This window comes from Ambystoma mexicanum, chromosome 1p (genome assembly GCF_040938575.1).
Source record: "Ambystoma mexicanum isolate Mex_15411 chromosome 1p, UKY_AmexF1_1, whole genome shotgun sequence".
NCBI lineage: Eukaryota > Metazoa > Chordata > Amphibia > Caudata > Ambystomatidae > Ambystoma > Ambystoma mexicanum.
Window position 1 is genome coordinate 201288092 of NC_090921.1, and position 27544 is coordinate 201315635.

Consider the following 27544-nt stretch of genomic DNA (forward strand, 5'->3'; position numbering starts at 1 on the left):
GGACTTAGCGGAGGAGTAGTGAGAACTGAAGGAAGCTCACCCAAGAGGCAACGGACTCCTTACATAGATAACAACTTATGACACCCAAGATGGCACTATCTAACTGAACAAAGATTATATCGCTCAATATCAATGGCCTCAATACTCTGCTCAAGCGGAAAAAGGTTGAGAGATACTTAGAAAAGAAGACCCACACATAATCGCACTGCAAGAAAAACACATAGACGCAGGACACTCACATGATTAAATTCTGGGGGTAAAGGAAAATTTACCAGGCAACACATTCAAGCAAAAAGGGGGGTGCTTATAGCGCTAAGTGACAGGCTTGATCTAACCGTAAAAGACACAGATAAAGACAACCAAGGTAGATATCTCGCAGTAGCAATAGAAGGAAGGGGGGAAGCGTACACGATCGCAACACTCTACGCCAAAACACAGGCCAAGACCCGTACATACAGCAAGCACTCACACGTTTGTAAAAGTTCGCAAAATCCCCCATCATCCTTACAGGAGACTTTAATATGAATTGGAACCCCATCACAGACAGTAGCACCCAAACCCAATGCCCTCCGGGATCTTAAATGTAAATGACAGCAATTGGGCCTAGTGGACACATGGAGAATGATGCAGGAGGACAGAGAGGGTTACACCTTTAGCTCTCATGCCCATAGATCACACTCCAGGATCGATTACATTTGGCTGTCCACCTCTCCGATGGGCAAAGTAACCAACCTCATGCTGGGGGCTATCACCCTTTCTGAACATACGCCTATGACCCTAGAGTTGCGGAGGAACAGCGGGCCCACTGAGGCTCTGGAAATAGAGATACCCAGCCAGCCTTTTAAAAGACATAACCCTAGTGTGAGAGGTGTCAGAGGAAATAGATAGATACACTGAGACCAATAAGGTTGGGGATACTAGTTGGCAAACCTGGTGGGATGCGCTTAAAGCGGCACTTAGGGGTAAGATTATAGCTATTAAAGCAAGGCGCACACGAGAACTGAGACTTGAAGCCAACTTAGAAGCCAAACTAAAAGATCTGATGACTAAAATGAGTCTGAAACAGACCTTTGCTATGAAAAGAGAATACAGGGTGATACCGGACAGCTAGACACCTTGCAGACCAGAGCAGCAGAGCATAATCTGCTTCACTTTAAACAGAGGCTGTACGTCAAAGCCAACAAATTGGACCGTCTGCTGGCTAGAATGCTTAGTAAAGAAGAGAGGGACCGAACTATATTGAAAATCAGGCAGCACTGGGACCAGATGAGCACCAAAACTGAAGATATACAAAAGGAATTTGTGAAATTCTACTCCAATCTGTACACCACTGAATACCTGTCCTTAGAAAGCCAGGAAGCTTACCTGAGGGACACACACCTGAGCCGAAAAACTAGGGAGGAGAGGGACACTCTAGAAAGAGAAATCACAAGGGACGAAGTTAGGGCAGCCATTTAATCACTCCCAATCAATAAATCCCTGGGTCCCAACGGTTGTGTCGCAGAGTTCTACAAGCTACACGAAGAAGACCTAATCCCACACCTCACTAATCTGTATAATTGCATAGAGAAATCCAAAACGCTACCGAGAACTATGGATGAGGCCAAAGTCATAGTAATCCCTAAAAAGGGGAAAGATCTGATCGAGTGCGGGTCGTACCGCCCCATTGCACTAATCAACGTTGACGCCAAAATCCACACTAAAATATTGGCCAACAGGCTTGGCCTAGACTAGTTCATGCAGATCAATCAGGCTTCGTGAGGGGCAGACAAACAAGTGACAATATAAGACAGATAACACATCTGATCGAAAAAGCCCAGAAGAGGGACATCCCTGCTCTCCTCCTAGCCGTCAGCACAGAAAAATCCTTCGATAGATTGACCCACCATTTCAGTAATCTGGGTTGCATACATTTGTGGCGGTCTGTCTGTATTTGGTTTCCACAGCACCTCTTCCAGCCCCGCTCCCACCCCAGCCCTTTCCATGGATCTCCATATTTTACCGTTGTCGTCCCTTTGCCAGTCTCTGATAACCCTTATTTGGGCAGCGATGTAATATGCTTTGAAGTCCGGCACTCCTAACCCCCCGCTCACCATTGGAGATCTCATCACCCTTCCCCCTACTCTTGGTGGTTTGTAGTTCCAGAGGAAATTGTCGATCGCCTTATGTAGGTTTTTGAAGAAGCAAGGTGGTGTGTGGATCGGAAGGGAGGTGAAATGGTAGAGGATCTGCAGCAGGACCACCTCCTCCATTCCCACACCTCTCTCCAACTACTACCCAAACACCCCCCTTTAACTCATTATTACTTGCTTTACTTTCACTACTTGCTCTATTAACACTTGCAACACTAACAGACACATTCAATCTGCAGTACCAATTGCTCTCACTACTCCATATGTCACTTGACCCATAAATCACATCCACCATCTGCAGCTCCTTCCTCCGGCTGTTATCCTGCTGGTATCTTGTTTCAGCACCTTCAACTCCACTGACCTCACCTGAACAATCCACAATTTCCACTTCCAGTGTTGTCCGCTTATCATCCTCCCTGGCCAGTCTGGCCCCGTCTTGCTCTTCCAGTGTATGACAGAAGCAGAACAGGTTACAACTAAGGGGCTAAGCCCCACCCATGTGGCACTGCCATGAAATTGCAATAACGGCTCAGGAAGGTGAATTTTCAAGCTTCAGATATGGGGCTTTGTTCCTGTGGGCCCACAGGTCAGTCCTGATGTGTGAAGGTCTGAGTCCCCTTAGAGTATCCCTGCTGGTCTAGGGTGCTGAGTGCCAGTGGCAGTGTGTCTTCAACAGCTTGGGGAGCTTAGTGAGCTGAGTATGCCGGTAGCCTGGATGTCCGCTGGGTGGTTTGTCTATTGATATTCCTGGAGCAAGGATGGGTTTCTTGATCATTCAGAAGTTCTTTGGAATTTCTGAAATGAACAGAGAAAATCAAGTGAACATTTATTGCATGAGACATGGTCTGAGATAATTGTGTACTGCACAGAAACATGCAGGCACACTGGGGAGAAGGAACTGGGGGACCTTTCAGCTGCCACTGTCCACCTCAGGCCTTGGACTGGCTCTGGTTTTATCTCTGTTAGATCCCCTAACCCCAGCTGAGAGAGTTCCCAACCCCTCTGGTCAAGGTCAGTGTACTGGCCTTGCCATACACCTGTACCACTTCTCCTGACTCCCCTTATTCTTTCTCATGCCCCCAATGGTTTACTGACGGGCGGTACAGGGAGAGAAAATCTATGTTTGCCTATTTTGTACCTGCCTGATGGTAAATGGTGAACGAGAATGCCCGTAACACCAAGAACCACCTCAGAATGTGAGGATTTGTGTCTGTATTTCTCACCATCAATACTAGCAGGGAATGGTCAGCCAGCCAGGTAATATTGCCCGGACCATTTGATGGCCAGGGCTTCAAACTAAACTATGGGATCAATCAATTCCCAGCGCTGTAAATTACTTCCGATGTACATCACTAGCTTCTCGTTCCCATCATCGACATGTGATAATACTACTTCTAAATATACTAAAGAGGAGTCTGTTTAAAGAATTATTTCTTTGGCAAAGTTTGCATGATCAGAATGGGGCTTTTGCTTGAGGCCCTGTTAAGTTAATTAAAGGCATAGTGGGCCACTGCACTATGTAAGAATTGCTCTTTTTTAGTTTGTCTGTTAGGGGTCTTGCTCTCAATGTGAAGTTAGGTATGAAACAGCAATAACAGCCAAACAGACACAGAAAGGCCCATATGTCCTTCTTTATGATAGAACGAGGAACTTGTTGCACTGTGACAATCTTGACTCTCTGAGGTAGGATATAGCCATTTCCTACATGAAATACCAAATATTTCACAGAGGACTGGGTGAGATTTCCTGTTGCTGGACTGGCAGTTATATGTGCCTTCCTCAGTATGTCACATATGGCCATGTGGTGTGGCAAAAGCTCTTTCGATGTTGAGCTGCAGACCACGATATCACACAAGTAGTCTCCGGGAAAAGCCGAGCAGTGAGTTAGGACTTCCTCCATCAACCTTTGGAAGGTTGCTGGTGCTCCATGCAATTGAAAGGGTAAGACCGTGAACTGAACAGGCCCTTTTGGGCTTAGTTTCTTGCACCATTTGCCAGTATCCCTTTGTTAGGCTGAGAGTAGAGATTTATTTTGCAGGGTGCAGTCTTTCCTCCAGCTCTTCTATTCTCAGCATCGCTAATGTGTCAAATTTGGAGATCGCATTGAGGTGTTGAAAATCAATGTAGAAACAATATGTCTTGGCGGGTTTGGGGATGAGCACAATCAGAAAGCACCAATCACTCTGCTATTCTTTAATACATCCTAAGTCAAGCATCCTCCTGAGTGCATCCCTTATTTTATGTTTCTGGACTTTGATAACTAATAGGGCTTCAGATGTATTATTCTTCCAGGTGCAGTGATTATCTTTCAAAAATTCCTTTTAGTCACCCAGTTCATGATTATGGCTTATTCCATAATGTCAAATAGAGCTCAAGGAATCAGGACATCCCAATTCCTGCCCGAGAATTGTTTTAAGGTCTTCTTATTTCATTGTGCAAAGCCACCTGCCTGGCGTCCATACATGAATCTTTCCGGGTGTGGATTTTCAGGAGGGGTTTCATTTCGCTCATCAGTTTTGAAATAAAAATGATCGATAAGCATTTTCTGCAGGCAACCCCACCATCACAAAGGAAGGAATGTTCACATACAGTGGGCCTTTCTCGGTATTGCATCTCATCAGGAAAGTCTCCAGATATTGGGTCTCTTAGGTGAACACACCACTATATATATATATATATGTATCTGTTGCTGGACTAAATCCATTCCAATCCAGTGGTAGGGTATCTATATGATGGGTAATTGTTGCAGTGGTTCTTGGGATACTACATTGTCAGGAGTGATCATCTCGCATATGGGACAGCATGAGCAGTTCTATTTAGTCTGTGCATATATCCCTAGCAAGTAAATGTGGCTGAGCAGTGTCTTATGTGTTCTCACTGGTCCCAGATGTCCTGCTGTTAGGTTGCAGTGGGCTATTTCAATATCAGCTTTCCTGAACTTTTGCGAAACCAGTAGCTGGTGATGATAAAGACTGTCCCCTCATGGGTTCACACTGACTCGATATAGGAGTCCCCCTTCACTGCACTACAGTGGCATGCTCTTGACTTCCAAAACCAATATCTTATGAGCTTGATCTAGGAGGGGATATGTTTGCTGGGCTTTCAAAAAACTCAACTAAAGCAGGTCCAGGGAGAGCTTAAGTTTGATCTTTGCATTCTCAGCTTTGTTCACTACTCCTTACCATGCGTTGGGTCTTTCAGTGGGCTCCAGGGTTATGATGTATGGAATCAATATTCCCTCACAAATTAGTTGGGCAAAGGATTTACCTTGTTTCAATTTGAAGGGTTAAAATCCCATGTTCAATACAATAACCTTTACCCCTCCCAGTAGTACTGGTAAACTACTCTGGGCATCATTACGAGGAGGGCGGTAAGGTGTTAACAGCGCCGGTAAAGGTGCCAGAGCCGTTAACCCCTTACCGCACTATTACGAGGTCCATTTGGGGGACCAAACGACCTTAGCGGGTCCCGCGAGCGGTCCAGCATGCTAACAACGGGCCCGTCATTAACGGGCCCGTTGTTAGCATGCTCCCCATTCATGGGAATGGGGATGGACTGGGTTCGGGATCCCTGAATGGGGAAATACCGGGCCCTCCAAGGTCGGAATGGCCCGGTATTTCCCCATTCAGGGAACCCGGACCCGGGTTTGGGGGTAGCCATGCCCTTTTAAGGGATTAATTAATCAGGACCGCTAGTTTCCATGTTGAGGGTATTTGGTTCAATTGATTAATCAATGTGATAATTTGCAATATCATGTCCGCCCATGTCTCTGGGGAAGCTTTGATTTGAGCATTTGTGAGGCCGTCTGGCCCTGGTGCTCGTCAATTATTCAATTTCATGATTATGAGTAGAATTTGTTGTCTGGTAATTGTGATTTGACATTTGTTCATTTTCCGTTGAACTTGGGATTCAGGGGTATCCTTCTTCTTGTATAGAGCAGCAAAATGTTCCAGCCAACGGGCTTCGGTGACATTTTGTATCCTGCGATGTTGGACACTTTGTGTTGGATTTAACAAACTCCATAGTTCTCGAGTGTTACGGTTATTAAGGCAAGCTAGCATTTGCTCTGAATCTTGTTGCAACATGGAGCTTTTATATGATTTTATCCAATTCCGGTATTTTTGTTTGGCAGTGTTGATTGCAAGGTGCGATTCTTTAGATCTTAACTTATTTAGGTCTCTGCATAGTTTTTGTAGCTCCCTTTTTTTCATTGCAATCAACGGATCGTAACTGTGAGTGTGAGGCAGTTGCTGTTTTTTACAATCTTTTTGCGGTTGGTAATGTGGTTCGAATAACCACTCATAATTTAATTTCTCTAGATCTTTTTTTCCTGTTTTATGAAAAATCTGGTTTAGACCTAGTACATCAACTGTCTTAAGTCTCAATCTTGTGGCTTTAGCATTCAGTTCCATGGCAGGTAGTGTAGTTTTCTCTTGGTATAGGTTTTGCTTTTGCCATGTCATTGATATCATGCGTTGGTCACAATTGTCATTCATTGTGATCTCCGTTTTCATCGGTGCCTTCACAATGTTCTCCGAAATATGTATATAATCCAGTACTGCTTCCGATGTGCCTTGTGACCATGTTGGTTTTAATTGAAGTTTATCGTTCTGATAGGTACCAGTAAGGGTAAGATTTCTTGTTTTCATTTCTTTCATCCAAGATTTGGCTCTCTGGGACAGATCTTTCTTCTCTTTTTGATTTCCAGATTTATCAAAAATGTGTATGTTTAGATCTCCACAGATTATTATGTCGATTATTGGATACTTATTGACAAGTTTATCGAGAGCTGTCAGGAAAGTATCTAGGTGTAGAGTTTCATCAACCGCTAAAGGGTTCCAATATATGTTAAATATAACGGTCCGTGGTGACTGATTACAAAAAAGTTTATTTTGTTGTTGTACCACTACGTATTGGATCCATGGATTCAAATTTCTTGCTTCAATCGGAGTCCAAAGGGAGGTGATTTTTATCATCATAATCTGTCCTGACGCTGGTCTTCCTTTTTGTTGTGTGATGGCTGGATTAGTAAAGATGTTGTATCCTTCACACGTAGGAGGATGAGACAACCATGTCTCTTGTAGACAGATTATGTGAGATTGTTGTAGCTTTGGATGAGTTTGATGGAATAAATGACCGTGGCCTCTAGTATTCCATTAGGTCAGTAAGATATGTTCATTCTGTTTTTCTACTCGTTGTTATGAGGACACGGATAGGCTACTTTCATTTTCTTTTGATTGAAATGTATATTCTCTTCGGATATATCTGGATGTAGACAGTCCTTGGTTCTTATGGATTTCATCTTCCATGTTGTATGACATGGTTGTTGATGATGAATCACTGTTTCTTGTTGAGGCAAGGTTCAGGTTTGATTTCTCGTATTCTCGTCGTAATGGCGGCTGGTCATCTAATTAATGCATCAATGTATCGTGAGTTGACCTCTGGTCTGTGTCCTTCTTCTTAATGCATTTGAGTCCAATACATTGTAACTGGCTGTCGGCTTTTAGGATCTCTTGCATAGTTATCTGGTTCATAAGCTGTATTTCAACTTTATCAAGATTCTCGTCATCTAGAAATTTGACCAGATTTATATCCTTCGTACTAATGTGCTTCAGTTCTGGAATGGCATGAATTACACGTAAACTGTTAGTACGATTTAAGATGACCGCAGGCTTTGTTGGTCGTAGGTGTGTCATTGTTATTACATATTTCTCTTGACGTTTTAATGGATCGACAAATATGGGTGTTTTCAGCAGTGGGTATGCAAAGCTCCTCTCATCATAAGGCGGCGGCCACGGACCGTGTTGCAGCGATTCATTTGTATGTTCTCTTACAAATTTCTGGTCATCGGTTCTTAGTTATTTTTTCCCATTTGGTTTTGACTTTTCCATGCTACAATCGCTTTCCAGTTCTTCATCCGATATATCAATACAGGTGAGCTTGATTTGTTGATTGACAATCGGATTGAGGTTTGGATATTGGTCTAGAAGAATCATGTCTTTGATGTTCTGATCTTGATCTATATCTACTCATTATGAAGCTTGGGTGCGACCATTACTGAAGAAACCTACCCTCGACCCTGACTCCCCCAACAACTACCACCCAATCACAACAGTGCCAGTTCTGCTAAAAATCATCGACAAAACCGCATATCTCCAGATTCAGTCATATCTGGAAACCCACGACATCCTTGGAAAAAGACAATCTGGTTTCCGTCCCCGCCACGATACGGAGACTGCCCTACTTGACCTTAAAAACCAACTACTTGAAGCCATGGACAATGGTAAATCCTCACTCCTCCTACTCCTTGACCTCTCAGCGGCCTTTGACCTGGTCAACCACAAGACCCTCTGCAAACATCTTACAGACACTGCTCACTTCTCTCAAGAAGCCACCACTTTTTTGGGCATTTTACATGCTGTCATTTTAAATGTGTACTTTGCACCGAAGCTGTTTTAACTCTACTTGTTTTTTAACTACATGTGTGTTGTTTATTTGGTGAAGGGGATTGCTGGGTGGTGAGTGGCAGAGAGAAGTGGTTGGTGGAGAGTTAAATGGGAGGCTGGAGGGAAAATGCTACACATTGTCATGTAGTTTGTGAAAACTACATGACAATGTGTAAAATGCCCACAAAGAAAAAACATGGAACCAAACTAACTCTCACATTTACACTTCAGTACAACTTACAATCACTACTCCATACCTCACATGATCCAGAATTCGCCTACATCTGCTGCTCCTTTCCCATCTGCAGCTCCTTTATGCTGGTCTCCTGATCTGCAACCTCCCCCTTCTCTGACCTCAAGCAAACAACCCAACCTTCCCACTTCCTGTGCCGTCCTCTTATCCTCCTCCCCCTTTCAAGGATTGGGCATCTGTCCCTAGCCAATCTGGCCCTGTCTTCCCCTTCCTGTATTTGACAGAAGCAGTAAATGTTGCAAGTACGGGTGTAGCCCCACCGACTTCCACCACGCGGACCAGCCACAGAACTGCAATGGCGGACCAGGAGGGTGAATTCTGAAGTTTGGGTTATGGGCTTTGCTCCTGTGGCCCCACAGGTAAGTCCTGATGTGGAGATTGTCTGAGTGATCTTAGAGTGTCTAGTGTGCCAAGGTGTAGCGGCAGCATGTCTATGCCGGCTCGTTTGCCTCCTGTGTGGCTCTGTTGGCTGCATTCTGTCTTTGCACTCTCTCTTCTCGAGCGCAGAATGCCATTAGCCAGTATTCATGCAAGGTAGATTGTGCCAATGCAGGTCTTGGGCTATTTATGTTGCTGATGCACAGATGTCGCTGAAACAGCGACAATCTGGCAATCATATGTTGCCTGAGGCATGTTGAACTACAATTATGGACTGCACAGAAATATAGCGCAACAAAGCTGGGGGGCTGGAATTGGGGCCCCTATCTCCTGCCAACATTCAACTCAGGGGTAGGGCTATCTTTGGATTTCTTTCTTTTAGGTCTCCTATCCCACAGAGAGAGTGTACGTCCCCTCTTAATAAGACTAGTGCACAGGCCTCATGAAAGTTTGCAGTGCATTTTGCAATCTTAAATTAACATAACAAGATACCATCTTACTCCCTACATGTAAGAAGCGGCCATCATGCAACAACCACACATGCTGCACACACATCCGGTGTGCCCACGCACCATACAGCTCCCTCTCTCTCGCTCTACTGACTTGAACTGCGGTTCCCGAGGGCGCTCAACCTACCAGCGCTTTGAGATCATACCAATGATACATAAGGCGCTATATAAATGCCAAGTAACATTAGTTACAAGTACCACAGTGGTGTGGAATTCCCGAGATATTGGAAATTAGCACACTGCCTTACTTGTTGACATTGGCAGGTGCACTGGCCACAGGAGTATGAAGGGAGTACAGGTGGGGCTATGAAAGAACCTGATGGAGGTGGGGACCAGAGGAGTAAGGTACCTTGAATGTCAGAGGGACCCATATCAGGACAAGCGCATCGGGGGAGACTACACAAGCCCAGCACCTCAACTCAGGATTGAGATGCCAACTAACCAACTCCACTAACAATTTCACCCCTACATACACCTCTCAAATTCCTAACCAACACAACCAAAACCTACAGCACAACAAACCGCACAAACGTCACTACATTACAACAACAAAACAAAAAAGACACAGACTTGCACAACAGTAACAACGATTACCAGCCGCAAACACCCCAGGCCCAGCCAACGGTCCACCGGGTTGAGACCACCAACAGCACATCACTGCTCTCTTGCGCTTTTCCTGCTTCCTCCCACTAACTCAGCCTCCCCTCCTTCATCAGAGCCACCAGAGCGCCAGGGGACCACTCCGGTGGTGTTAGTGTGCGGTACAGATGTCCTTTAACATTAACATGTCTCTCTCCCTCTATCCGTCTGCATAATAGTTATTTCCTCTCTCCCTCATTTCCTCCACCTCTTCGTCATTTTTGTGATGTGATAGTTCTTTTTAAGAGTATTAGTTTATGCAACAAGAGAATTGGCACAACCTGTCTAAGTCACATTTCATCTAAGATGATCCAGAAATCTTTGAGCCATGCCATACCTGTGAATGTGATGAAGGCCACTGGATGCCACTAGGGTTGATAGTGAGTGTCTTGCCCTGAGGAGCACTGGAATCATATCTGCCAACCCTCACAATCATCAGACCGCCATCAGGACTCCTTTGCCAGTTTACAATGTCATACTGAGCGGGGACTTCTCCATCACGACTGAAGAACAGCTCTGCCCCCATCTTATCTTTAAATCGCACATTTTTAACATAGTGCAGAAGCTGACAGAGAAAAACAAATCAGAGATTCCAATGCATTTCCTTCATTTCATGTGTACAAACTTCCAAGACACAATTCCTGGAATTGAGTTATATTGAGGAGAATACATCTCAACAGGCCTGACACACAGGCCTGACACACCCATGACGGCTGCCAATGCCCTAGCGATGCCCATGACATCTGACATTTGTTTATTTATATCTTCATTTTTATTGTTTTCAATTATCATTCTCACTAATTGTGGCCAAAATGGTTTGTCAATTTTCAAAAATGAGGAGAACGGTATGCTGCATGTATACAACATTCCTGTTTTGCATTCATGGATTCCAGTAAATAATAAACAATCGGCGGGTGGATAAGGGTGAATAAGACTGTGGGGAGTGGCTAGGATGGGAAATAACAGTCTGTAGGGGGAGACCGCCCCATCCATTGCCATTCAGGATGCACAGCCACTTCTGCATTTTTCATCGAGTATTCTAATCCTCCAGAAATTGGAGGGTTGGCTAATTTTGAAAATCTCGATTTTGTATCCAATGCTTTGGTTCAACTAGAGGTTTTACAATAATAAACCCAAGGAAATAATGCTGGTGGCCCCCTTAGACAGGGGCACATCAATATGCATCAGCAGGTAGGAAAGGTAAGCAAGGGAGAGAGAGGGATGAGCGCAGGTCAGGAAAGTGGACAACAAAGCAAGAACGGACATACTAGGATCGTGACGTGCAGAAGAAATTCAGGGGAGGGGGGTAAGGAGGGTCCAGGAAGGGGAGGATGGGACAATGCAGGGGTGCAAGGAGGAGAAGGGATAATGGTGAGGTTGGGAAGAATAAAAAAACATGTAGAAGAGCAAGGACATAGTGGGATGGGCAGGAAAAGGCACAGATAAAAAGCATCAACTCTCAACCACCGGCAGATACAGCAACAACAGTAACATATTCTAAAATCAGAAGGGCAGAGGTAGGAAGAAGCGGCAGAAGTAGGTGATTCAGCAGCAGGTAGGCTTTGCAGTTGAAAAGGTGAAGATGTCGACGATATCATCAAGGCTGAATGAGTCACCGAGTTAGGAAGCTGAGGAGAGTGGCAGCGGCGGCTGGTTGATGAAGATAACTGCAAGTGACTAAGCCAGAGGCCAAGACACCTAGGATCAAGACCAACAGATAGGAGGGAGACAAGAAACTGAGAAGACAGTTAAGCAATGTCAGGGGAAAACAGTGAAGGCAGGGGCCAGGAGGGGATGACTGAAGGCACGGAAAGGACGAACCGTGAATCAGGCAGGGAAGAAGAGGCCAGGGGCTTCAAGACGTGTTGTAGGAGCAGCTGGCAGATAGCCGAGGAACAGGCTGAGGGGTGTACAGCCATGGCAGTGAAAGGCTGCAGTGCTTATCTTGCAGTCAACAGTGGTGATGGAGCAATCAGCTCAGGAAGAAGGGCTGAATCCAATCTGAACCGGCAACAGCAAAGACAGGGCAGAACAAGAGATGAACAGGGGGTTTTCTGGCAGGGCAGCCACGGCCAGACAGGACAAAGGCCTTGGTGTGGGCCTCAGTACGGAGCCGTTTTTGCCTGCTGGCTCTCCTGGATTGGTCCAAAAGGTGGGAAAAGCATCCAATCATCTTCCTGCAGTCAGTAGGGTCAGAGCAGCCTAGCAAAGGCTGTATGCCGGTGAAAAGGTGGCAGTCATTAATGAGATGGCATGGAGCCATGGCCATCATGCCGCAAACCCAGCAAGGCAGGGCCTACCCTGCACACAGCAGCCATTGTTGGTGCTGAAATGCAGGCTGTGGGCAACAGGTAAGGAGATCGGGGTGAGAGTCCCATGGAGACCACAGCTTGCTACCACACTCGATGCTCCCGAGGTCAGACATGACAAAGGCCTTGGTGTGGGCCTTAGTGGGGAGCTGGGGTCTTGATAAACACATTGACATGATATGAGTAAGTGACAAGTATCTTGAAAAAATACAATCGTCCTACCAAACCGCTTCTTAAACAGTGCTGTGGGTGCTAATTAGGCTTAATGCTCAGCTCAAAAGGATATGAAATGGCAAGTGAGATATACCTTATGGCCTCACTGTAGTAAGGATCTTCCCAGATGGTTTACAGATCCTAATGCAATGGCATGTACATGATAGAAGAATGAAGGGTATATGTGACAATGTCTTAGCGGCCATAACTGAAAAGAATTGTAAAATCTGATAGCTAAACAAAATACAAATGCGATTTATATCAAAAAGAAAGAATTTGCCCATGAGGTTTGTATTCATTTGTATTCATTTGCCCCACATCAAAGGGCCGAATTCATTGACATCTTTTCACTTATCTAAGTATACGTTACTCATAGAGCATTCCAGGCCACAAGCCAAACAGTAGAAATCTGCCAGTGAGAAATACATTACCAAACATCTGCCAGGATTGCATACAAAAATACCATCCCAATAAAATGTGTTACACAGAACATGGCCTGGAAAATGATAATGTAAGAGGTTTCAATTTTTTTTTAAAAGGATGCTATATCTCCTGTTTCCTTATCCCAAAATAGTGACATTCAAATGCACAATGAATTGGTGGAGAAACTTCATCATTGTTAAGAATGTGGATACAAATCAATACTTGTGTACAGTACCTGCCATGGATGAAAGTCTACAATCTTGGCACAGGTTCCTTTGAGGGATGTGCCCTCCCCATTCCAGCAGAACACCAGATTGTGGAATGCCCAGGCAATGGCATAGACTGCAACATAGGCATTGTAAGGGCCTCTGAAGCGGCTTTCATCATTATAGCCATTGATCAGTTTGTCCAGTTTCTCCTTCCCTGTGCACACCTTTGATGTGTTATCCCACAAATGCATGTCCTGATTCGGGTCTAGCCACGTGCATGCAAAAGCTTCTTCCCAGAACTTTAGAACAAGAATATCACCACTATACTGCGAAGGATGCACGCTATTGAGAAACTCTACAAAGCCTGGCATCTCCTCACTGTGAGAAGCAAATCCGATGGTGCCAGTGAGTATTTTGGAATACCTTTCGTTTGACAAGGTGGTGGAGATGGACCAACCCTCACTAGCAATCCAGACCCTTCCACTCACATTGTGCTTCATTATCTCCTCCATCAGAGGACTGAGGCCTGCATCACTGCAGAAGATGACTATGGCAATAGCTGTTGAGTTTTGGATCACCCGGATGATATGAGGTGCATTTCTGTCGGATCGGCTCAGGATAATGTTCTCAGAGAAGGCTATGCATGCACCAGCTTTTTCCAGCTCTTGCTTCAGTAATGTGGCTCCCAGGTGACCGTAGTCATTGTCTTCAACCAGGAGACCCACCCAGGTCCAGCTGAAATGGATTAGAACTTGAGCCAGCCCATGAGACTGGAAATTATCATTGGGAATGGTCCGGAAAAAAGATGGAAACTGGTTCTGATCACTTAGGAGTGGGCTTGAGGAGACATAACTGATCTGTAATGAATCATAAATACATCTGAAATGTAAATCGTTAGTTATTTTGCTTGCACTCAAAATATTTCAAACCATCAGAGCAAACACTGATACTAGCAGGACCAATGCAAATGCTGGAAAACAGAAGCTGGCATTTATTACCACAATCTGAATTGGATGAATGAATATTCTAAATTGAGAAAAGTGACTAAAATGGATAGAGAAAAACCTTTTGCTGACCACAAGGAGCCATAGCATTAAGACATCAATCTGTTCAATTCCTAAGTGACCTTAGTGAATGCATGAATTACCTCCAGTAAAGACTTGTGGATGGGAATCTTTTGGTATTTTAGTTTTTAATTCTAACATATAAGAGCAAATCCATGTCTTTTTAGGGAATGCATATTCAGTGCTGTTTTCTTCTATTACTGTAGTTCCTTTCCTGAAGACCATGGGTGTCTCAAAATTTCCTAATGTCATGTTTTCCTTTTGTGCTCCTCATCTCCATCAGTCCCTTTGTGCTTGGCTCTAGCTATGTCTCTTTGCCTTGCTTCCAGTGTTTCTATGACTCTATCTTCTCATTTTTTAGAGTCGCTAAACTTGTCTCAGAATTAGCCTGTTTTTGAACTGCTGTATTGCTTTCTTTTTTGGAGAGTAAGGCAATCTATGTATTTTTCTTGTTGGGATGCATGTTGGAAAGCAAGTACAGCATCCCAGCCAGGCAAAAAGGTTTAGGCTGAGAAAGACCTATTAGTATGTGCCACAGTGTGAGCAGGTTTTTGCACGGCAGAAGGTACACAAATCACTTGTGATACATCATAACGCAACAGAGAATGAGCAACAACTGTATTAATGTTGTAGTTGCAGAGTTTATAGATAGGGCAGTGTAATATAGGCCCTGGATTTAGCAATAGTATGCAAGGTTATGTTTTGAGTGAGGTGCGAGAAGGGAGCTGAAGTAGATGGAGGGAAGAGAGACAATTGAGTCAGAGAGGTATTGTGGTAGAAACAAGGTCAGTGGGTCGACATGGCAAGAGAGCTGCCATACTGGATTTTGAGATCTAGTACACAATGAACAAAATGAAAGTCGTGATGTGGAGCTGTGACTGTTCAGCTCAGTCCAAAGACAAATCTGTTTTTCATTCCCCAAGAGTCAAAGAACAGGGCATTGAGAGAGTTGGAAATAGAGCTTCAAAGGACAGATGCAGAGCTTGCACAAGTGATGCTGGAACAGGGAGAGGGGCGTAGAGCACCAATACGTACATGTGAATCGAGTGCAGGTGATTTTTTATTTCAAATTGACAGTAGAGCGATTGGGGACGTACACGTCAAAGTAAAGGATGAGGGCTGCAATGATGAAAGGCATGGCTGGGACTACAGCGTGCTGACAGTTTAGACTATGAGTCTATTAGAACAGACAGAGGCAGGAGTATTAGGGGGGGATGAATGGATGACAGAGGAGGAGCATACCACCGAGGGTGACAAAAAGAGTAGAGAGTTTATGGGGCCCAAGACTCAGAGCACAACCATGCCTTATGACATTGAGTTGTCTAATTTAAATATTAAACTCTCTGCTAAAGCAGATGATATTGTCCTTTTTTGAAGAATCCTAATACTAGTATTGATTACCCGATGTGCAGAATGTCCTTGTTCTTGTCTGTTTCTGGGTATATGTTAAATGTAGTTAAAGTCCAAAATCGTACCCTTGAATATTCACTGCACTAAATATGATATTCTGAATTGTGGTATTTAATAGTGTACAACATGCATTAAATATCTGGGAATCCCTATTTCTTCATCCTTTAAAGATATTATGAAACAAAATACCAAGTTACCTATGTCGAGGGTTGGTGAACTTATTAATGAAGGTACTCCATTGCATGGTGGGGACAGTTAGAATCAATCAAAATGATGATCTATTCAATTGCACTTTATATACTTTACATGATATCCAAGCCCTTTTCCCACTCGTTCTTACAATCATTTGACTTCTAGTTGGTGACATTCTTATGGGAAAATAAGAAACACAGAATTTCATTCAACTCAATATCAAATAAAACCAGCAAATCTCTTGCATCATACTTGCCTCTTTAAAAAAGAAAGATCTAAACTTCCTGTTATTGAAGATGGATTAGGAGCTAGAACAGTTTCTGACAAAGATATTATTGATGCTGTTTCTAAAAATATAAGAAATTAACTTGTAATGGTGGTTTCAAATTTCCCAACTTCAAGTTGTATCATTCAGAATTCTTATTCAAACAGATTTAAGCTTGGTGCATGATTGCAGATAGTCATGAAAGTATAACACAGTGTATATTGGAGGAATTGTTTGTAACCCCCTTATCTCTTGATGATTGCTGTCATATAAAAGATACAAACAGATTGCTTACAAATGTGAGCATCAAGGTTTAAGCAGAACATCTTAGAAATGTTCTATTGCCACTTATTCGAAAACCTAATGAATTAATTTCACATTTTCAAATGGTTGAATAAACATATTCATACAAATGGTAACTCTTTCTTTTGGAAACTGTGGCTTTGTAAAGACATCACATTGTTAACCAATTCCTGGTGGATGGGATTCCTATTTCCTTTAATACATTTAAACTGAAATGTTAACTCTCTCCTATTGACATTGGTTTGCTAAGATTATGAATGCATTGATGGAATAAATAGAGGTCTGGTTGGGTATTAATATTCTGCCTTATCAGGGCAGATTACAATGTCTGAAAAATGTCAGCTGTAAGGCCTCAATATTATATAAATATCTTAACACTAGTGTGACTGATGATCTCACTGAAGCTCCTATAGCCCGATCGCCAGACACTCCCAGCCAAGTACCGAAATTTGAATTCTCCAACATGACTGAATCTGAGGTCATTGCACTCATAAAATCCATTAAGCCTTCTAATTGCAAGGGAGATACCTGCCCCTCACACATTATCAAAGACTGCGCGCCTGCCCTGGCTCCCATCATCACTGTCTTCATCAACGCTTCCTTTCAATCGTCACATGTACAGACAACTCTAAAAGAAGCTTGGGTTAAACCTCTCCTAAAAAAAACATCTCTCGACATCTCCATCCTAGGGAACTACCGTCCCATCACAACCGTCCCTTTTTTGCTGAAGAACCTGGACAAAGCAGCCTACCTGCAGGTTCGAAAATGTATTGAAGACAACCACCTCCTTGGGCTACGCCAGTGTGGCTTCCGCCCTCGACATGGTACCGAGACGGCACTACTTGACCTAAAAAATCAAATAGATGACCTAAGGGACGCGGTCAAAGCAGCTCTTCTCCTACTCCTTGACCTCTCTGCGGCCTTCGATCTGGTCAAGCATAAAACGCTATGCCACCATCTCAGAAAAACAGCCCACTTCTCAACCAAAGCATGTGATTGGATCTCCTCTTTCCTTCAGGAGAGGGTAATGAAGGTCTTTTCTGACTCTGCTAACACGACACCTAGCTCCATCAAATGCAGAGTCCCACAGGGCTCCTGCATAGCCCCCACACTCTACAATCTCTTCATGAGGCCTCTCTTCAGGATACTGGACTCCTTGGGCATCTCATATACAAACTATGCAGATAACACACAGGTCCTCATCGCCCTGTCAGGTGACTATAGCACAGACCTGGACACACTTAACAGGCTTTACGTCACCATCCAATCATGGATGGCAGAGAACTGGCTCTGTCTAAATAGTGATAAGACCGAACTCCTGCTTGTCGGTTCCCGATCTACGCTGGGCAAACTTGAAACTAACTACCAATCTTTCACCGTGGATAATATTCCCATCATAGTCTCCCAAACCATCAAAACACTGGGTGTTTATCTAGAACCCAGCCTCACCATGGACAGACAGGTCAATGCCGTCCCCTCTTCCGCAGCATATCACTCCAAACTCATAAATGCTATCAGGCCCTTCCTATCACGGCAAAACTGCATCTCAATTGCCAGAGCCATCATCGGCTCCAGACTGGACTACTGTAATGCGCTGTTCATTGGAACCTCCCAAAAAAAAACTCGCCAAACTACAGATTGCACAAAATAATGCCTTAAGAGCCGCTACCGGCACTTCACGCAAGGAACACATCTCAGGGATCAGAAGGCAGGTACACTGGCTTCCCATCAAGGAAAGGGTGGTCTTCAAAACCTTGGCCCTTACACATAAGTGTCTGCACCATCAGGCCGCCCCCCTATCTGACACAGATGATAACCAGACAAACTGTCACCAGACCCTCTAGAGTAGCCTATGATAACCGCTTCACTGTCCCGCACACGCGCAGAGTGCGTGCAGGAGGCACAAGCTTCCCCTCTATGGCGGCAACCTTATGGAACAACCTCCCAGCTCAGATTAGATCTACTGATTCTTACACAGCGTTCCGCAAGGCTTTGAAAACCCAGCTCTTTGTATAAATTGCCCATCTTGCCAGGTTTGCACCTCCACTGTATCACCTTGCATAGGACACTATCCGTTATGCCTCGTGCTACCCAGAAAAGATGATGAGTAACTAAATGTAACTTTCACTGTAAATCCTCTGTAACCATGTAACTGGACTGTATATCTTCTGTAACCATGTAACTGAATCTGCTTGAGTATACCTTTCTGGGGTCGCTTATTGTAACCGTCAAGTAAGCCTTCTTTAAATCTCCTTATAGCGCCTTGTTGCCTCTGGGCTGTAGTGCGCTATACAAATACTAAAATAAAATAAAAATAAATAAATAAATTGGTGTCAGAACTAACTCGGCACCAGAGTGGGATCTGGTAAATGGAGAAAAGCAAACCTAACACAAACTATGCATTTCTTTCAGGATAGAGTATGTGTTACACCTTCTAGATTATTTCACTGTAATCTTTCAGCAGATAACGAATGCTGGACTTGCTAAGAAACAGAAGGTTCTTATAAACACATGTTTGTTGAAATTTAAATTTGTTAAGCTATTCTGGAGAAATGTTTGGAATGTAATCATGCGAATCTTTAAATTACAATTTGTTTTTCATTTTAACATGTGGTGTTCATTGTGTTAAGATTGTTCCATTGTGATCTTTTGATACATAATGATATTCAAACAATCACTTCCAATTGGAAGCAATTGCATTGTATCACTTATAAAATGTTTTTGGAAAATAGTTTGTAATGTTCATAGACTTGAAAAATGTTTAACTTCCACTACATTAATATTGTAAAAAACATGACTTGAAATGGAACTTCATTTTCTATCAAGTTCCACTCCTGCTTTATGATGTATCTTAATGTAATCCTGATGTCTCTCAGGAACTGTTTGTGATGTACTCCTTCTGTGTGTGTCTGTGCATTATTTCATCTTGATTGGTTACGTCATTAAATGTCATTTGTATATAATACAACATCTATCGCCAAATGTGTGCTAGGTTAGCTTTTATTTCATTGTTAATCACAGTATTAATCGATGATTCTGCCCTTTATAACTGCTGTGGATAGGACTTTCTTTTGATTATACTGTGTAACTATTTATCAACTGGCTATGTTATTGAAATACACATTTCTTAAACTTCAAAAAAGAAAATCACCGAACAAATCCTATGAGCCCAAATGAAGGTATAACAGTTGGGAAGCTTTAAACAACATGAGCTAATGGTAAAATACAGTTGGCTGCGACCTGTGAAATAGTTAGTATTACAAGTGTAAACACATTGGCAGTCTGTCCCCTATTTTTTTACTGACTGTAATCTCTGGACATGACTCAATCTTGAATCAATTGCACATGCTCTAAAAAGTCACCCACAGTCATCCTGCATCTGCAGCAATTAGAGAGGATAGCTTTAACAATTGGGGAAAGGCTCAGGAGAAGAAAACATCTACTGTGCTGCTTCTTGATGGGAAACATATAATACAGAAATGGTTGAAGCATGGTAAACCCAAGCCTACTAAATAATGCTGAAATCACTTTCCTAACCATGCATACTAGACAAAAATATGTTGTTATACTTGCAAGAAATTGCATCAATAAAGTTAGCAAGAATCATGTATCTCCAAAAGAGTTGTTTAAACCGTCCATAAAATGAAACTCCTCAATCCTCAAACATGTTGGCACTCTGAGATAAACCATGAAGGCAACTAAACAGAGCCACCCGTCAAACATTGTTGACTGTTCGGCAACACTGTGTTTTTCCCAATCAACATCCATCCTACAAATGCATCCTGACTGCATTTTGTCTACTCTCAATCGGCTCAAGTGAATGCACATAGAAACCTGACAGTATTGTTTCTACTCCACTTGGGCTCCAAGGAATGCACATAGTAGCGTGTCAGTATTCTTTATACTCCCACTGGGCTCAAGGGAAGGTAAATAGAATCCATCCAGTATTATCTCTACTCCACATGGGCTAAAAGGAATGCACAATGCATCCTACCAGTATTCTTTCTACTCCCCCTGAACTCAAGGGAATGCCCATAGAAGCCTGTCAGTATTCATTCTACTCCCCCTGGGCTCAAGGGAATGCACATAGATTCTGCCAATATTCTATCTACTCCACGTGTGCTCAAGGGAATGCACATACTATACAGTCGATATGCTTTCTACTCCCCATCGGCTCAAGGGAATGCAAATAGAATCCTACCAGTATTTTTGCTACTCAGCGGGATGCACACAGAATCATGCCTGTATTCTTTCTACTACCCCTAGGCTCAAGGGAATGCACATAGATGTCTGCCAATATTCTTACTACTCCACGTTTGCACAAGGGAATGCACATGGAAAAATAGTTGGTATACTTTCTACTCCCAGTTGGCTCAATAGAATGCAAATGGATTCCTGGTGGTCTTTTTGCTACTCAGTTGTTGCACACAATGCCTGTATTCTTTCTACTCAATACGGGCTCAAAGGAATGCACATAGTATCCAGCCTGTATTCGTTCTACTTCCACTCGGCTCAAGGAAATGGAGATAGAATCCTGCCAGTATTCTTTCTGGTCCACGTCTGCTCAAGGGAATGCACATCGAATACAGTCGGTATACTTTCTACGCCCAGTGGGATGAAGGGAATGCAAATAGGATCCTGCCGGTATTCTTTCTGGTCCACGTCTGCTCAAGGGAATGCACATAGAATACAGTCGGTATACTTTCTACGCCCAGTGGGATGAAGGGAATGCAAATAGGATCCTGCCAGTATTTCTGCTACTCAGTGGAATGCACACAGAATCATGCCTGTATTTTTTCTACTCCACATCGGCTCAAAATAATGCAAATACAATCCTACTTGTATTCTTTCTACTCCATATGAGCTCAAAGGAATGCACATGGTATCCTGACAGTATTATTTCTACTCCCCATGGTGTTAGGAAGAGGGCAATCACGCCCCACCCCACTAGGCACTTTAAAGTAAGGCAAGACGCATTTGAGGCACTGTGATGAGCCAGGGGTCAGGGGGACAATGAGAGGGATGCCTTCCTGTCCAGCAGGACCCCATGCTAATATAACCGTTTATAGTGTAGCCATATTGTGAGACCCAAGGCGCGGGCGGCATCGCTATTTTACGTAGATACTAATAATTCTAGGTAGAAGAGAAGGCATGCGCGGCAAATGCAGCATTACATGCTCCAGGCCCAAATTCACACGCTCACAGAAATCTCTAGTCATGCCTGAGATCCCATGAGTACAGTTCACACCCCCACCCGTCACATTGTTTATTCATAGTTCTTGAAAGTGTTGCAAAGATGTGTCTTTCACCCAAGAGGAATGTGCCCTACAAGGCCGCGATCAGAGACCGGTGCCTGGTGTGCATGTTATCTCACACTGGCCATTCCCAGGTGACCACGAGTTATAGCCCATATAACTGACTGAACCCTAAGATCCCTAAATCCCAGGACACCAGGTGCCCTTTGACCACAAACCCCAAAGTAACAAGTCCTGGCATGTTCAAAGAGGGTCGTCTGGGGGTATCATTGACGCAACAATCATATGATTTGTATTGTGAAGTGCTGGGAGGGATACATTATATTTCAAATTGAGGGTGGAGACCTTGGAGACGGATGGTGCAGAGGGAGTGACTGAAATGTGTGTGTGAAGGTTAGAGTGCCCCAGAACTTCCTGTGTGTCCATCTTAAGGCCTGCTAAGTGCACAGTTTGAGGAATAAAACAAGCTGTATAGTAGGAAGATAATTAATCTGTTTTCTAACCTTCAACATGAGAAGAAGATGAGCCACACAGCACCCACGTGATGGAAGACGGACGGACTGGGCTGGGACCGTAAACTGCCATCCTTCATGTCTAAAGGTGGTACAAGTGTAGGGTCCATCCAATCAGCCACACAGGTTTTAAGTGTATGTTGTTGCGTCACTACGACGCTATGTACTTTAAAAGTGTCTGCTTGTACCTCTTTTTGGCAGAACGTTCTTGCAGCAGAGTTCTTTGCTGTTGCTCTCATCTGCGTGTGAGATTAAACTTGTTTCCCTTACAAGATTGACTTTGGCCTTTCTTCCCTAGCGGGTTGTATTCTCTCTGGTGTGAGGGATCAGGGGCCCTCAATGGGCCCTCAATGGGCTAAAGGGAATGTGCATATAGTCCTGGCAGTATTATTTCCACTCTCCATAGGCTCAATGGAATGCACATAGAATGCTGCCGAGTATTTTTTTACTCGGCATTTGTTTCAAGGAAATGCACATAGACTCCTGCCAGTAATCTTTCTCCTCCCCATGGGCACAGGGTAAGACACATAGCATAATACAAATATCCATGTACTGGGCCTCTGGGCTGTGTTGTTTCTTGTGCAACCAATGTGATGGGTTTTCAAGGAATTGAATATCTGGTTTTAGCAGTAGCCCATTTTTAGAAAACAACCACGTTCTGTTATTGACCAATTAAAATAGTGCCTTTAGAAAGAGGTGCATGGGGTGTTGTTAGTGCAAGTAGTCGACAGGTCATGGAATGCCTCATGGCTAGTCTCGGTGGGAATTAGCTCTTCTGGATATTGAGCAAATCTACTGCAACTCAACTCTTGTGAGAGGGTCAGCACTTTCTGGGAAGAGGTATTTGAAATGCTGACATCTTGATGGGTTGGCTCGCGCATCCCTCCCCTGCAGGAAGCTGATCCTCATTTATATAAATGATATCCGGGGAAAACAGTGTGCACATCAGGCTCGGCTGTTGGGAAAGAGTATTCTCAGAGTTTTGAAAAGTACGACACAGATAAACATACCTGACTGGATTAATAGGTGCTGCACCTTGACTTCATCTAAAACATTATTGTACCGGACGTAAGAAGCCATAGGTAAGCGTTACAGCATAAGCAGCTTATTTCCTCAGCGAATGCATAGTACAAATTAGGTGCACAGGGTACATTGATGCTATGTGTTTTGAGCCTCACTTTACTTATTTCTTGTCCCTGCCCCCCTATTTAATATGTGGGTGGTTTACCAACCCTTCCATAGAGATATCTGTTGTCAATAGATCCTATAGTCTTGACCTCAGCAGCCTGTGTTCCAGTTCAGGTACGGCAATGTTTCATGAACACACCTGTCAACCAGCCCTTAGTGCCACCTGCATGTTATAGGTTCGAATGCCTGTTGGACCAACTCAATAATGAATTCCTCTTGTTTGAGTGAAAAGTAGCATTATCTGAGTACTATTAGTATCGGTAGTATTTGTTGGCTATTTGGGGACTGACATTACAATCGTAGAATACACGGTAGCCTGTAATACAAGCATACGACCCTACACATAATGTTCTTATACCAGACAGTTTGTGAACTCACTTTAGACCAGTACCTGTACCTGTACTAAGACAAATACATGACTGCTACTCAGGTAGCCAGCGAAGAGCAGAATTCCAGCTGCCACTGCAGCATTGAATGAAAGCCTTGCCAAACTTGTCTGGCAACATTGCTTTCTGCAACACTTTACAGCCAAGACCTCTTTAAGGTAGTATGTTTCCTTTGTGCGCAGCCCGAGTTTAACACATTAGAGCAAGAATCGGAATGTTATTACTTATTTTAAAAGACAAAACGAAAATGTTTGGGATGAAATGTATTAAACTACACCATATAAGAAGATGCATATACGTGGTGTCTATCAACAAAAGGAAGATGTTTTGCATTAAGCACGAGGCAAGGGATTAAAGGGGGTGGCCATGTATTAGAAGGAATACGATATCCCCTACTGTACGTTACAAGGGTACTGCAAGTCACCTCGGAGTTCTGTCACCTTCTATGACCTTTTTATGTGGTCACAGAATTCAATTTATCAGGTAGTCGGTACTTTTTTCCCATATATCTTGACTTTTTTTATGGTAGCCAATATATAAGTTAATTTCTTAATTCCCATTGGCCAGTGAGATGAATATCATTCTCACTTTCTTACCTGTGGCAAACGATACAGTCCCAGTAGCCGTGCCATGACGATGGAGCATGATGACCCGGCATCACCGATGACACCCATGAGCGGGAATTTCTCTCGGCAGCGGAAATTTGGAACAGCATCGTCTTGCCCTGCCAGAATCCACAAAGTACCTTCGAGGGACCTCTGCATTATCCTACAGGAGTCATAGATTTGGAAGCCAAGCGTGACATTGGGCAATAGAAGCCGGCTTGTGTTAATCTCTTCAATCGCAAAGAGCATGGCTAGGAGCGCCCGGTAATTTTTGGAACGAAACCTGAAATAGGGAAAGAGTGCAGAGATATAGGAGAGTTCTGAAAAGCCTTTGTTTGCAATATGAATAACAAGCATACATGATGCTCTTCATGGCATTGCAAGGAATCATGAAATTGATTCACCTTAATGCCTGAATTGGGCACCTGCTACCATTCCAGACTTAGTCAACATGGAGCTCTTGGAATGCACTTGAGTTTTGACCTGGATCCCTGCGTGCTATTTTAGAGACCAACTCTCCCTTCTGCAGATGATCCTACATCCAATCCTACGCTGCCATCTGTTATTCAAGTGAATGTAAATGTAAATCAGTGTTCATGTTCAGCCTCTCCCTCCATTGTGACACACTCACATCACTGCCAATAAAACTGATAAGTAGCAAATAGTTTTGGAAACAAAGCATATAATTTAGCAGAGCGGTAAAACATGTCATATTATCAAATACTGTATGTTTTAGCGCTACCACCAAACCCTTAATGAGGTCCCTAGTCGAAGATAGCAACACGCCTGTTGCTAGATTGGCATGAACAGCCCCTGTAGTCCACCTACTTTCAAAACTCTGGGCCTCCTTTGTATTATAATGCTCAGATCTGGCAAAGCACATTTAGTAGCCCATGTCAACTCTGTCCAGCTTATGCAGAGCACAGATCTGGAGCTCCTGTGCACCCAGGCTATGCACATCTCCCATAATGCTCCTCTAATGATATATGCAGACCCCACCTATCAACCATCACACTCCACCACTTTGATGGCTGGTAGCTCAGCACTGAGGCCCAATGCACTGTTCAGGCCAATGTACCTCTTCCACATGTTTATCTGCATCATCCTGACTTGATGCAGAACCACATGCACAGATATGTCAATGCCTCCCTGAGACGATCTGCATTTCCTCTTTTGATCCTTGATGGCACTCCATGTTGCTTGCTGCGCCATAGGGAACCATGCTGCAGCTGCACCTCACAGAAGAGTAGGCCCAACAAGGCCAAAAATATCTGGGGTTCCTTGTGTTTCTGTGCATAGGGGACCTGGCCTAGCAGTTGGGACAGGGCTGCACTCATTGGTGGATGTACCTGACAGATGTGTATATGGGCGGATCCCATTGACTGCAAATGGGCTAAAAAACATTGGTGTGGAAGGTTTTCCAGAGCAATGCCAGCGGTTCATATTAATTTGAAACCTTCCACCCATTACTTTTTTGTTTTAGTTTGTCTCCCTATGTGAGAGAGGGTATGCCCAGACGTGGGTCCCTTGCTGCTGTGCCATAGGTAACCAAGCTGCACCTCAGTGAGGAGGTCCAACGAGGCGGAAACATGTCTGGGGTTGCTTGTGAGCAGACAGGACCTGGCCTAGCAGTTCAGGCAGGGCTACTCTCATTGGTGCCAGTACCAGACAGATTTGCATATGGCTGGACCCCTTTTGCAATGGTGCAGACGGGCTAAAAAACGATGGTATGGAAAATTGCCCAGAGCAATGACAATGGTTCAGATTAATTTGAAACCTTCCACCCATCACATTTTGGGTTTTAGTTTGTCTCCTTATGTGAGAGAGGGTATGCCCAGATGGGGGTTCCTTGCTGTTGCACCATAGGGAACCAAGCTTCACCTCACTGAGGAGGCCCAACAAGGCGGAAACATGCCCGGTGTTGCTTGTGTTTCTGTGCATAGAGCACCTGGCCTAGCATATGGGGCAGGGCTGCACTCATTGGTGGATGTACCTGATAGATTTGCATATGGCTGGATCCCTTTTGCAATGGCTGCAAATGGGCTAAAAAACAGTGGTGTGGAAGGTTTCCCAGAGCAATGACAGTGGTTCAGAGCAATTTGAAACCTTCCAACCATTACTTTTTTTGTTTTAATTTGTCTTACTATGTGAGAGCGGGCATGCCCAGACGTGGGTCTCTTGCTTGCTGCGCCATAGGGAACCAAGCTGCACCTCACTGAGGAGGCCCAACAAGGCGGAAACATGTCAGGGGTTGCTTGTGTTTCTGTGCAGTTCGGGCAGGGCTGTTCCATTGGTGGCAGTACCTGACTGATTTGCATATGGCTGGACCCCTTTTGCAATGGCACAGGCAGACTAAAACACGATGGTATGGAAAATTGCCCAGAGCAATGCCTATGGTTCAGATTAATTTGAAACCTTGCACCCATCACGTTTTTGATTTTACCCAATGTTCCCCTTGACAATCCACCCCTGCAATGACTTGAACTTCCCTGCACATTATAACGAAGTGTAACGCTTCTTAGTTCATATTCTTGTCGTGCACAAGTGCCCCCTATTACACCACACTTAACAAACAGGGGTTCACACAACAGCACCTCAAGACTACAGTGGGGACATGAACGTGGTGGGATGTCGCACAGTACCTCTGGCAGCTGATAGGCGCAGGCCTCTCTGTAAAGGTGGTTTTCTTGAATTCTATATCATCATGGAGCGGAAACAGCCCGCCCAGCACAATGTCTCCGTCCCGGGAAAGCCCTGTCACCGCTGCGCTGTGAAGCTGGCACCGTGTCCCCACGTCCTGGGAAACACATGCCGGCAAGACACAGTGTACCAGCAGATAGCACAGGAGATTCC

At 44.0% G+C, this 27544-nt stretch overlaps 1 protein-coding gene across 1 annotated transcript in view; it reads right to left on the reverse strand.

Annotated features, from left to right (window-relative positions):
- LOC138467981 (extracellular calcium-sensing receptor-like) overlaps positions 1–24958 on the reverse strand; it is a 66462-nt gene extending 41504 nt beyond the window's left edge. The window contains exons 1-3 of the mRNA XM_069608376.1: positions 24683–24958; positions 13538–14368; positions 10695–10922 (exon numbers count right to left, since the gene is read on the reverse strand). Coding sequence (XP_069464477.1) covers positions 10695–10922; positions 13538–14368; positions 24683–24940 — 1317 coding nt within the window. The 5' untranslated portion in view covers positions 24941–24958. The remainder of the gene's footprint in view (positions 1–10694; positions 10923–13537; positions 14369–24682) is intronic.
- Positions 24959–27544: the final 2586 nt, after the last annotated feature.